Source organism: Neopelma chrysocephalum, unplaced genomic scaffold (assembly GCF_003984885.1).
Source record: "Neopelma chrysocephalum unplaced genomic scaffold, ASM398488v2 Primary Assembly neopelma1_63, whole genome shotgun sequence".
Classification (NCBI taxonomy): domain Eukaryota; kingdom Metazoa; phylum Chordata; class Aves; order Passeriformes; family Pipridae; genus Neopelma; species Neopelma chrysocephalum.
The window spans coordinates 4,760,885-4,774,250 of record NW_020897720.1 but is presented as its reverse complement, the minus strand read 5'-3'; the positions used below and the strand labels follow the sequence as shown (position 1 = coordinate 4,774,250).

The window sequence follows — 13,366 nt, the reverse complement described above, 5'->3', positions numbered from 1 at the left end:
GAGCTGGAGAGGCGTGTCAGGGCCAGCAGCACAGGGCTGGGGTCCCCCTGGGACCCTCGTCTGCCACTGTGTGTCCTGTGCTGCCCTTCGTCAGGGAAATTGATTCTCTGAGCACCCTTAGGTGGGGTACAGCGAACCCCAGATGGAAACTGGGGTTGGAGGGCAGTGTCTTCCTCTATCCCAGCTCTGTGCAGCCATGCAAAGCTCAGCCCAGACCCCAAAACTCTGGGTTTCTGCCTAATCTGGGTTTGGATCGCTAAGGCCAGCCCCGAGGGGCGGATCTTCAGGCTGCCAAACAATAAATGGCATTTTTTAGGGATTATGTGAAATCTTGTAATCAGAGCTGCTCCGGAAAAGCCTTATCTAAATTGCTTTATAAGAGGAACAGACCTCTTCCCAGCTGCAGTTGTAGGCTGGGACTGGGGGCTTTACACCTGGAATCTGTGGTCCCAGTGGGGTGGGATGGCTGGAGCTGGTGCAAGAAGTGCCCCCAACCCTGGCTCCTCAGCGAAGTTGCTGCTCACAGTGTTGCCTTCCAGGCAGTGTCACGATGCACAATTATTTTTTCCTCCCCTCCCCTTGATACCTCCTCGTGTGGCTTTTTGGGATTTGCATCTTTCCCATCTTCTCACAGAGGTCCGAGGTGCTGTTGCTTTACTCGTGGGAACAAGGAAGAACCCTGGGACACCCCTAAAACCAGATCTGCTCATCATTTTATCTGGAGGGCGGAGTGGTTGTGGCCAGGAACTGTCCCAGCAGCTGAAAGTCAGCCTGTGGCATTTGACATAGAGTGGACTGAAGTTACCCCAAATGTGTTTCCTCTCCTGTTTGGAGTGACAGGAAATATTAAAAGTTTATGAGGAAAGAATAGGGACAGCACAGCAAAAATGAGTTGTCAGGTTCTGCGTCCAAAACAAAACCGGGTTTGCTGCAGTGGCTCATCATGAGCACAGTGAAGGGTGGTTGGCAGCACTGCAGGGTGGGCTGGGGCCTGGGAGAGGGGAAAAGGCCAAATTTTGGGAAGAAAAAGGCAGATGCCCCAGCCAGCAAAGCCAACATCCTGCTCTGGTTATCTGCTGGAGGACCTGGGCATTCCCAGGAGCAGGGATGTTGCAGGTATGGGGCAGGGATGGGACAGAGATGGGGTAGGGGTGGAGCAGGCGGCGCCAGGCACTGGATTTTGTGTCTCAGACAAGGGTTGGTTCGAGCTCAGGAGGAGCAGAGATCATTGCCAGGTTAGAACAGAACCCGCCTATCTCCCAGTCCTCTTAGTTATGAAAAGCTCCTTAAATTCCCAGTCTGCTGCTTGGCTGATTCCAAATGACATAATATTCAAACTATCTTATGACTTATTTATTTTTTTTTGGTGCAGACTGTTTCGAGGGTGTCTGCATGTTTGTTTCTTTTAAAACAGTTTTAGCTTGGGAGTCCTAGATCGTGCTTGTGGTGAGAAAGCTCAGTAAACCAGAGTGATTCAGGGCTCTGGCAAATGTCCTTAAACCTGGCTCATGGAAAACACAAGCAGCAAACTCAGTAAACTCCACAGATAAATATACCTGAGGCTTATTTGCTGATGGCCATATGTCTTAAATTTTCTATATATATATACACATATATCATACAAAGTTTGATCTTGGAGGTCTTTTGCCAGATCTTAATGATTCTATGAATTCCTTCCCATTTTGCATTTAAATAATCTAGAATTTATTTCCTCTATGCTTCCATGAGGTATTTTAGGATGTGTGGAAAAGAAAGATGCTAGTGGGCCACAGGAGCCAGGATTTGTTTTGGGAGGGGAGGGGGGAGTGACAAACTTCCATTGAAGGTGGGATATTTGGGCAAGAGAAGCCCTGTGCCGATGGGATGCCGCCTCCACCAGCCCCTCTGGGCTCATAGGAGGAAAAGATGGGATCTGTTCCTTTGCTGTGTGGGATTCTCACATGCCCTGGAGTTTGGCACAACAACTGTGCAAAGCTTTGGCTCTTTCACTTTTCTGTTGGCTCTTGGTCTAGAAACTTTCCACAAATTGAACTTGAAAATTAAGCCAAATATTCTCATAAAACAAGTCTCCAGCCCTGTGGCCAAACCGATGTGATCCAGTGGTTGTATGTCAAAGTATTTTCTCCAGGCTCATCCATTAAAACAAAGGTAATTTGTCAGACTGAGAGCCCTTCACCAATGGGGTCAAGTGCCCATTATCCCTTCCCCAGCTTTGAATACACTGCCTTGCTGTGTCTGTGGGTGCTGTTTTCCGTGTGGGATGTGTGGGTGGCTGCAGGGGACAGACAGACAGACTGATGGCCTCTTCAGAAGCTCCACACTCCAGGTCATCCTGCAGCTCCTCCAGCCTGACTGCCATCATCCACAGCTTTTCCCAATGCTGCCTCTCAGGAGACTTCTCAGAAGTTTCTGCCTTTGAAGAGCACTGTTCTATTTGGGTGATGCTCTGGGAACATCTAAGGGTGCTTCTCGCAAGCTGAATTAAATTAGATTTCCCTCCAAGAGATCTAAAAAAAGGACCTTAAATTTCAGCAGCAAATGATGCTTAAAAGGCAGCTTTCTGGAAAGCCCTGGAAAAAAAATACAGACCTTGCACTCCCATCGCTTTCCTAATTCCTGTAATTAGTGTGGAGATGGCTGCATAGCGGCATCTTCTTCAAAGAAACTGCCTCAGACAAATATTGGCTACTGGGAATTTTACTTTCAAATGGAGCAGGATTTCAAATACATCCCGGTCATTGTGGGGGGATGGATGGATGCAGGAATCAAAGATGCTGCAGCAAAGCCTTCCCTGGGGCACTTGCAGACACTGTGTGTGCTGAGTGTGTGTGATGAGTGCTCTGCGCTGGTGTGTGGAGCTCAGGATCATCATCCTGCCTTTCCTTTTCTCTCTCTCCTCTTCTGCCTGCCTGCCCCCTTTTTGATTTCAGAGTCCCGGGATGTTCTGTTTGGTCCGGTCTGCTCAGCCCCCTTACCCAACTCCGCTCCCAGCTCTTCGCTCAGTCGGCATCTGAGTTTCCCTTGGGCAGAATCTCAAGTGCAAGCCCAGCCAAAATTTTTATTGAGCCTGCTGAAAGCAAAATGATGGTACATTAGGTCTTCCTGCCACCTATAAATGTCACCTTGGATGAAATATATTAGCGAAACGGCCGAACGCATTCTTTGGTTTCTCTTTCTGTGGGGAGATCGAATTCAAATTCGAGGATGTAGCCCAGACTCTGTCTTGTAAAAGTCTTTTGACGGCTGTGGGAGTGTTTTTGAGGCAGTGCTGGCCTCCAGCAGCACCACACAGGCTCTAGAAGTGCTGAAAACGTCCCAAACCTTCCCAGTGGCCCGGCAGCTCCAGCTGCCAGGGCTGGGAAGGAGCTGGGCTGTGGAGCGGAGCGTGAGCAGGGTTCAGATGGGGACCACCCCCGCGGGGCGGCTGTCCCGGGGTGACCACCCCTCCCGAGCGATCCGATTTCCCAGCAAAGGGCTGACAATTCCCCCTGAAGGGGCCGAGGAGAACAGGGCTGCTCTCTCACAAAGACATCCTGTCTCCTCTGAAAGGAGATCCCTGTGCCTAATTAACTTTATAAATTAGCTGGAGCTGTAACGGCACCGCTTTATCTCACCTGGGGGTAACCCAATCCCCTGGCCGTGCTCACCCCGCTGTGCAGACACTGGTGACAGGGCTGTGCTAAGCTGGGACATTGTCAGGAGCGCAGGAACCGCCGCCAATTCCCCGCCTGCCCCCGCACACTGGCACCGATCCCACTCCCGGCTCAGCACCGCGGCTCCGGAGGGAGTGAGGGATCCACAGGCGTTCAGCAGGGAAGGTGTCCTGGACGGTGTAGCCAGCAGTGGGAAAAGAACTGACAGGAGAAAGGAGCAGTGTTTCATCTTTTGTTGTTGCCTGCACCAGCACTTGCTAAAACATGAGCACCAGTGGCTGTGTCCCCTGCGGAGGAGAGGAAAATCCGTCTGGATTCTGACCACACCAGGCTGAGGGCTGGGAGCAGGGAGAGGGGAGGGAGGTGTGGGCACGGAAAGGGTTGCCTGCTTCAAACAATGCATGGGGATTGCACTAAAGACTGACTCTGTGGGAACCCTGAGGAGCAGGGAAAGTTTATCCCCTTTTTTTTGCTGCAAAGATGCTCTGAGGGTGGCACCCCTCTGCTCTGGAGACAGGCTGGGAGAGCTGGGGCGTTCAGCCTGGAGAAGAGAAGACTCTGGGGACACCTTAAAGCCCCTTCCAGTGCCTAAAGGGGCTCCAAGAAGGCTGGAGAGGGACTTTGGACAGTAACAGAATAGGGAGGAATGGCTTCCCACTGCCAGAGGGCAGGGTTAGATGGGATATTGGGAAGAAATTCTTCCCTATGAGGATGGTGAGCCCATGGCACAGGTTGCCCAGAGAATCTGTGGCTGCCCCATCCCTGGAGGTGTTCAAGGCCAGGTTGAACGGGTCTTGGAGCAACATGTTCTAGTGGAAGGTGTCCCTGCCCATGACAGGAGGATGGAACTGGATGGTCTCTAAGGCCCCTTCCAACCCCTACTTGAGGAGGAGGTTGTATTGGAGACCTCTGGGGGGAGTCTAGGCACAGCAGTGGGTACAGCACAGGGAGATTTGGAAAAGCACAAGGAATAAGAAGTGGAAAAATAACCAACCAAAAGAAGTGAATTGAATGTAATAATCTTTGCTGTATTTTGTTACTGGGAAGGGTTCTCCAAGGATACATGTCCAGCTTGGTTGTAGGGAGAGGAATTGAGGCTGGGCCAGTAAAGTGGGAGGGTTGTGGTGCTCACACCTCCCAGCTGGGCTGCCCTGGGAGGGGATGTGCGACTGGAGGAGGAGGAGGAGAGTTTTGCTGGTGAGAGATGGTGAGGCAAAAATGTTATTACAAAGTTTGGTGTTTTCAAGTGAAAAAAAGGATGAAAAAAGAAAGAACAGAACAAAAATGGGATTTCTTTTGATAAGTATGATAAAGTTGGATCATTTCAGTATTGTGGTTGTTGGGTTTTGCAGTGAAATGCCCTGCTCAGCTTTCGTAACTGATGTTTGCAGAAAGCTGCAAAACAAAGCAGCACGAGGCCAGATGAACAAAAGGAAATCAGGGAAATCAAGTAAATGCAGAAAATTATTATGCAGCGGCTTTACTCATCTGTTATTCTTGAATCACCTTCTCAGGCCCAAATAATCCCCATTGTTTTTCCCACTGTGTGTGCCCTACGTGGGCAGGTGTTGGCTCCTTACGCTGCAGGGAGAATATTTGTATGGTAAAAAATGAGAGTTTGAGCTTGTGGTGCTGATGAGGCTTAAATAAACTGTCTTTGTTTTCTGTTAGGATTTGAGCCTGGAAATGGCCTCCTATCAAGTTATGCAAGGAATATTCCTTAGCCAGGAATGAGTTTTTTATGGTGGGGAGTAGCTGTTCTGGTCATTTCCAGAAATTACTTAAAAAGTAAAGGGAACTTCTCTCCCTTTGGAGAGCTGGCAACACCAGCTCGTGGGGACGGTTGCTGCTGCCGTCCTGAAATCTCTGCTCTCCTTCCTCCCAAAATCTCTGCCCTCCTTGGGTGCTTGCAGAGCATGGCTTTTCCTCTAGGGCTCGTGGGAGAGCCTGAGACCCCCTGGGGCAGAGCAGTCAGCTCCCGGCATCGCTTCCCTTGGGCAATCCCTCCTGGCTCCCTGCAGCGGAATGGCTCTGCCAGCCAAAGGGAGACTTGTTTTTGGGAAATAAAGACCAAATCCCCTTGCCCTGCACTCAAAGCTGGGCTCCCAGGGCGGTGCTGCAGGGCTGGTCCTGACAGAGCCTCGGGCAGGGGTTTGGGGCTGTCGTCCCCCAGTGCAGGGTGATGGTGGCTGGCAGCAAGGACAGCATTATTGCATATCAGTCACCTTCCCTGCAGCTCCAGCTTCCCGAAACGAGGTCACCCTCAGTCACATACCTCAGGTCTGAGCTGCTTATGTCTGGCAAACCTGGCTCAGCATCGGAGCAGGGCTGCCCAGTGCACAGGATATGTTTAGCTCAAATATTTGGTCCTACCAACCCCTCCTGGCTGATCTGGGAGCTGTGCTCCCACAGGGACTTTAATTTCCTTCATTTTCCAAGAATCCCATATGGTTGTTGGGGTGGCAGATGGGAGAGTTTTCTTTTCTGGGGGGTGTATGATAGCAGTGCATTGAATGCCAGGGAGAATGAGAGATTTCTGGAGGGCTGTTGAGCTCTCCTTAATTGTGAACACAATTTGTTGGTGACTAATGCACCCAGACTTGCAGAATTACCTCGTGTTAGAAGCTGCAGCACGATGGAGAAACCGTGACTAAGATGCTGGCTCCTGATTTACCAGCACTTCCCTCCTGAACTGCCAGTTTGGCTTCCTACTGCCACATTACAACTTTTCTATTAATAATTAAGAGCTTTAACACAGTTTGAAAGCACTCAGTTCAACATAAAACCCTCCAGCTTGATTTTTTGTCTGCTGAGAGCCTTTTGGGCAGAGAGGAAGAGTTAGGGGGCATATTGATGGAGCAGAAAATACAGCTGCTGAGCAAATGGTGGAGCAAGGCAGAACATGCCCCTCTGCCCCACTCAGGTGAAATGCCACCTGCAGAGCTGACTCTAGCTCTGGGGTCCCAGCACAGGAAAGACATGGACCTGCTGGAGCGAGTCCAGAGGAGGCCAGCAAGGAGATCAGAGGGATGGAGCACCTCTGCTGTGAGGAAAGGCTGAGAGAATTGGGATTGTTCTGCCTGGAAAAGAGAAGGCTTCAGGGTAACCTAATTGCCCCTTCCAGTACCTGAAGGGAGCCAGCAGAAAAGATGGAGAGAGGCTATTTACAAGGGCCTGGAGTGACAGGGCAAAGTGGAATGACTTCCCACTGCCAGAGGGCAGGGTTAGATGGGATATTAGGAAAAAATTCGTCCCTGTGAAGGTGGTGAGGCCCTGGCACAGGTTGCCCAGAGAAGCTGTGGCTGCCCCATCCCTGCAAGTGTTCAAGGCCAGGTTAGGCAGGGCTTGCAGCAACCTGTTCTAGTGGAAGGTGTCCCTGCCCATAGGAGGGAGGTGGAACTGGGTGATCTTTCACATCCCTTCCAACCCAGGCCATTCTATGACTCTCTATCATGTCTAGGTTGGGTGCTGGGTAGAACCCAAAGCCCCATTAGTGTGGAACTGTGCTTGCCTCCATTCCCCTGCCCTGCCTGTTCCACTTCCAGTGCTGGTCCCACATAAGAGCAGTGACTGGTGGATCAGTAACTTGCTGGTGATGCTGGTAATTCTCTGTTGTAAATGAACTGTGTAACTATTAATGAAATACTGTTCCATGTTAAGATGGCATGATGCTCCCATCACCTGGATCTCACCTGCTGGGGAGGACACCTGTGCTGACACCACGCTGGTCCTGCAAACTTCCTTCCTGCAGTGCCTCCAACGCTTACTCATGCTGAAAACACATCCATTGCTTATTCACTCACTTTCTCCAGCATTAACAGCAGGCTGTAAGCTCCATGCCAGAATTCTGTACCAAACCAGCACAGTCATCACATCCCTCTGCACCACTGAGCACCATCCGGCTCCGTTTGGAAATGGGAATGTCTGTTAAGTGAGACAACAACTCCAGCTCTCCTTCCCAAAGTCAGAACTCATCTGGTCTCTCTCTTATTCCAGTAGAAAAGCTTTTAGATGGTTTATGAAATTACTAAAGCAGGGAAATATTTCTACATGTGGGAACTCAGCCAAGCAGCAAAGTGACAAGACACACCCATGTGCCGGGTGTCACCAGGATTACAGAGGGACACGTCTGTCCGTGCTATTGGAAAGAAGATCCTGTAATCTGTGCTGATGGAGATGGAAATGGGGAACTGGTAAATGGAGATGTGGGGAAGGTCCATGCTGAAGAATTTGAGCTTTTTTTTTGACCAGTTTGGTCAAGCAGTGCTGACCACAGAGCATTTTGGCTGCTTATTTCCCTAAATGTGTCATTGTTTTCACCCAAATGACCATGCAGCAAGATAACTCCTGAGAGAATAACTCTGGAGAGAATTTATCATTTTTTTGGTGTTAAAGTACCAAACAGAGAAAGAACCCTGCCAGTCTGGAGCCCTGTGAGCTGGTGGTCAGGCGTGTCACTGACCCACAGTGCAGCCAGTGTTCAGGAGCTGCTTCCTAGAACCCATCCATCTACTCCAAGCTTTGCGAGGACCTGCAGCACTGCATGAGCTCCATGAGCTTCCCAACCCGATTTCATTTAGGCAACAGAGCCATGTCTGCTGGGGACCTGCAGTCTTGTCGTTGTTTCAGCAGAGTTGAAGTGCCCTGGCATTACATAAAACTGTAATTTTCTTTTTTCTGGTTATCTTTGAGAAGAACCTTATGTTCTGCAGCTTTGTTCTAGAGGAACGGATCAGGGAGTAAAGGGCTGGGTGGTCCTTGATGTATTATGCTGCAGTCAGGTACTGATCATGTCAGAAAGGGAATATTGTTGTTTTTCTTGAGGTGATTTCATGAAAGGGCTTTAATCCCTCAGTGGGCTCTGCCCATCCATAACTGTGAGATGTTCTGTGTCAGAAATAGCCCCGAGTTCCACAAAAATAAACAACAAGTTGTAAACATGTTTGAAGTGGAACTGATGTCCTCTCAGCCCAGAGAACAAAGCAGCAGAAGTTGTCTGGAAACCCACTGAGAACAGTCCTTTAGAGCTGCACATGCCTGGAGGGCCTGAGCTGGGTGAGGAGAGTGAGGCAGCCGGGGCGGATTGCAGAGGAAGAGGAATGAAAACAGGTTAGAAGAGAGATTTTTTAGCTCCAGCAACTCCAGCAGAGTTTTGAAGCAAGAGTTACTGCTTTTTTAAACATGTTTGGGCAGCAAATTAAACATCTGCATGGGAAAGGCAGTGTGTATGGCAGGCACGAGAAGGAGGGAGGAGGATTTAGCTCCTAGATTCATTTCTAAGTACACTGTTTGCTGGAAGAGTGGGATTGCCAGAGGGGCACATGCAGTGAAAGGTGCAGGTGCCCTCACAGAGGCTGTGGCACAATGCCCTCCTCACCCTGCCTGTTCCTGGCAGAGGTCCCTCCCCACAGGGTCTCAGTCGCTGCTTCTGAGTGCACAGACGGACCAGCGGGAAAGGCGAGAGCCTCAGGATGCCTTGGGCTACAGACTCATGGAGTTCACTTGGCTGCTTCTGCTGAGGAAATGTCCATTCCCACCTTGGAAGACTCTAGTTTGAGCCACTTCTTTGTTTGCTGCTTCTGGTGGTTTTGGTTCTTAGCAATTTTCTCTGTTTTGTTTCCACTGTGCACCCAACAGGAAGAGCCCCTCGCAAAGCCCTCCAGAGTAAGAAGAAAGAAAAAAAGGTCCAGATGACATTTGCTGCCTGCAGGCAGCAGCCAGCACTTCCCCCCAGCCTCTCACCACCTCTGCTCTTTTCATGAGAAACAAAGGAAATTGGATCCTACAAGAAAACTGTTTTCCAAAATGCCAGAGATGCTGGGATAGTCCATTTGATCGCATGCGCTGACATCTCCAACGAGACAGGACTCGGGTCTTGCACTTAGATAAGCTCAGAAAGGTGATACTCAAGCAGCATCTTGAAAATAAATACCTGTATTTCATGGAAGGGAGATGAACCCTTTGTGTGCATCATACCCTGCTGGGCTGCAGCTCAGGTGGGTTCTGAGGTATCCATGGGTTCTTCTTGAGGAAATGTGCTGGATGGACTTGCAGAGCTGTGCAGGAGCAGCTTGGCCATTGTAAGACCATGTTCATCTCTTCTGTGAGCAACCTGATGGGAACAGAGTGGTCTGCACATCAGTTAGTTAACAGTTCTCTCCGCTGGTTTGGTGGGCATGGAGAGTGTTTTCTTTGCCGCCAAGGATCCAAAGACACCAAAATCCTGCTCCAAATTATTGATAACTTCTTAGGCAGAGGCTGGCCTGAGTGCCAGTGCTTGCTGTCAGGCTTTTTTACCCACTATTGCAGAGACACCTAGAATCCTGCTGATTGCATTCCCCGCTGCCATTAGTGTAGCGGGTGTGCAGTTGTGGAGTGATGACAGAGCGACTTTAGGGGAAGTGAGAGCTGCATTCTTTTGACATGATTTCATCTCAGAAAGTGCATTGGGAATTTCTAGTCCCAGAGCCCTGTGTAGTTGGATTTTCCTTCTGTCATGCAGTGAGGAGGACCAAGGTCAGTGGTGGAGGTGCTGGCTGTCCCATCGCTGGCACACCCCGTGGGATGTCACGGTGCCTATCCCACACTGACACACCCAGTGAGATGTCCTCTTGCACCCCAAGCCCTCTGCCTGCAGCCACGGTGGGTGCAGTGGCAGGAGGGCCGGTGGGTGTTGGTGGCCGCTCTCAGGGGGTCAGGCCCAGCCACATTTTGGTCACCAGCTCATTGCCCCTCCAAGTTCCACCTTGGCCAGGCTCCTCTTGGAGAAGGGAATTATTGTGCCATCTGTTCACAAGAACTGGTGCTTGAAGGGTTCATTTTGGCAATTTGGGATGACTTGGTGGTCTTGGTAGCACCTCCTTCTGTTTGGAGGTGAGAGTAGATTGAGTATCTGGTAAGTACCAATGGCTGTCAGGTTCGCTAAAGACCCAGGAAAACAGGTAATTACTCATTTTTCAAATGACATACAGTTTTATTGATAAAAAATGCAAAGAGATTGTTCTTAAATAATGATTATTATTAGCAGAACATTTTGAGGATCTCTGGTTATAGCCTGCCTGTGAGCATTCCCTGTTTTCCAGCCTCTGGTGCTGCACTGTCATATCCCATTTCTATACGCGTATAATCCTCTGACATAATAAAGGTGTTGCCTGTAATTCATCAATGTCTGTTGAATCCAGTGACACAGCTCCTACGAGGAGTAAAGCCAAGAGTTTGGCCTTAAGCAGGGATGGTCCAATTTCCAGGGGGAAAATGTCCATGTCATGAATATCCCTGTGCGGTGGCAGCCAGAGGACACTACAGAAGGTTAAATTGTTGGTCTGAACTGCTCCAGCAGGGCTGAGGCTGAGGTTCTCCCACATGTTCTGGAGCCCCCATTCCCTGTATCCCTTCCCTCTCCCCTGGGAGGCCCCAGCTCAGGGGCAGGGATGAGGACATCCTGGGGGTTGCCGGTGGGTCGTGCCCACCTCATCACAGACCTGTGTGATCAGAGGTACTGTCCCTCTCTCAAGGGAAAAAACATAAACCATGATGCTTTTGCAAAACTTCTTGCTTTTACAGAAGCATTTGCAGTGGAGAGATGATTTTCTGTTGTTTTATCAGGGATAGAGTTTATAATCTGCATTGAACAGGGAATACCAATGAGTTCCTAAACGTAGAAACAGTAGATGAATCAGAGTCAAATTGGTATTTTGGTACAATGATTGCTTTTCAGCGAACCAGAGAATGACCTGAATCGAACAGTTTTGAAGGAACCAAACACTTCTGCATGCATTTACCAGTTCAGTAAATTGATTCAGCTTCAGTTGACAGCTGTGTCTTGAAAGTGAAGAACTGTTTGCATGAGGGGAAAAAAAAAGAGTTCTGTGATGTAAAACGTGGAAAACATAATCAATGACATTTTTATAGCACCGACTGCATGAGCACTGCAACAAGTGACATACAGAGGGGGTGGAGGCTGGTCACAGGCATCATTAATGTCCAGAAATACCAGCAGCTATTTCTGGCAGCACTGGGGGAAATACAAGGCAGGTAAGTGGCTGGACTGCCAGCAGTGAGACCCCTCCTCGGCAGAGGGGACGATGGAGCGGGGGTTAATTGGAAGATCCAGCTCTTGTTGTCCAGAGAAATGCAGATCCGGCCTTGAAACACTTCCCAAGGTCTTGGCACTTCATTTCGTAGCTGTGTCTCATGCTCTGAATATTCCCAAGGCACTTGCTATCGTCGGCTGTCGTCTCACTGTCTCTCGGTTGCTGTTTGTTGCTGTGGTTGCACGTTGATAAGGTCTCTGGTTATGTCTTGCAGCCCTCAGAATCCAAGCCCAACGTCACCCCTCTCACCGTCCTGGCCCATGTTCTCCGCGCCATCAAGTCCTATGCCCACCTCCTCTACGTCCAGCGACTCATCCCCCATCAGGTCTGTTGCACAATTCGCTTTGCTTTTTGTTGCTTTTGCTATTTCTGTTTAATTTCCCTGGTTTCTCCCACTTCACTTCCCTTTCCCTTTGCATCCTGCTTGAACCCCTGTGACACAGCTGTCTGCACTCAGCAAGAGAGGAGCTTTCAAACCCTTCTGTCCCAGGAGAGACCCTTTGAACCCCCCTGGGCCTCTGGGGATCTCCTGGCCAGGCGAGCAGGAGCTGGTGCTCACAAGGTCGTGGCCACAGTGCCCGGTGTCGCTGCTGGTCTTGGTGGTTTTCTCTGGCCACTTCAGCTCCTGAGTTGGCTTTACTCTGCTCTGCAACAGGTAAGAAGTGTACTACATGGAGTAAAGAGCCTTTGAAAAGCACAGTCATCCCCCATTTTCTGGCCACTGCTTCATCTGGGATCTGAGGAGGGTGAAGGACATGGGGCAGCACAGGCATTTGCTGCTCTCTGCCCATGTCTGTGTGCTTGGGTATCTCTGGAGCAAATTGGTCCTGGAAGTTGCAGATGGACCAATGGAGGATTCCCAGTGGCCCCTGGAACAGTGGGTCAGGCTGTGCTATGTGCCAGCCCTGTGGAGTCCCCCCGGGGTGCCAGGAGCTGGAGCGGGTGCTGCAGTGCCATCGTGCCGTGGCCACACTGTGGACACAGGGCCTGCACTGCAGGTCCCAGCAGACACTCAGTGTCACTGCTGGGCCATGTGCTGGGTGCCTGTGGATGGAATTCCTCCTGTCTGAGCCCACTCTGGCACAGTGGAGCAAGAGGCTGTTGCCATTCCTGGCAGATCGTGGCTCCCAGCCCTTGGCAGGTGCAGAGCTGGGGCACCAATCCCTGCACTTGGGAGATGTGTCAAATCTCTTCGGTGGTGCCAGGCACAGGCGAAGCTCTTCCCCCACACCTGCAGCCACACAAACACTGCTACCCTTTGGCAGGGCATTGATTTGTTCTGCTGCACGTCCGCAGAGGCTGCCAGTGCGTGATGCCCTGCGAACAACCTTCCTCCTCAGGGACTGACTCAGCATCCCCCAAGTGCCCACAGAAGGGCAGATGGGTGACACTCTGGAGTGCCATGCTGGCCTTAGACCATGCTTGGAGGCAGGAACCGAATGGGAGCAACCATCAGGGTCCAGTGTTTTGGTCCCCAAAAGCCCCACAGGGCTTGACTGGGCACAGTGGCGGCCAGAGAGCAGCCAGCGGGCAAGGGGCAGGTTGGGCCCAGGAACACCAGGCTGCAAGGGTTGGTTTTTGGGGAGAAAACCAACAACTTGAATAATCAAGGTAGTAAAC

General features: G+C 50.5%; 1 protein-coding gene across 3 annotated transcripts in view; it reads left to right on the top strand.

Annotated features, from left to right (window-relative positions):
* Positions 1–13,366, top strand: part of ARHGAP26 (Rho GTPase activating protein 26) — a 113,521-nt gene that overhangs the window by 95,342 nt on the left and 4,813 nt on the right. Inside the window, exon 21 of one of the 3 annotated variants that reach the window (XM_027682606.1) lies at positions 11,961–12,071. The exons of 1 other annotated variant lie outside the window; for it this stretch is intronic. In XM_027682606.1, coding sequence (XP_027538407.1) covers positions 11,961–12,071 — 111 coding nt within the window. Of the gene's footprint in view, positions 1–9,290; positions 12,072–13,366 lie in introns of those variants that run through there. One more of the 3 variants, XM_027682608.1, reaches the window with a different exon arrangement.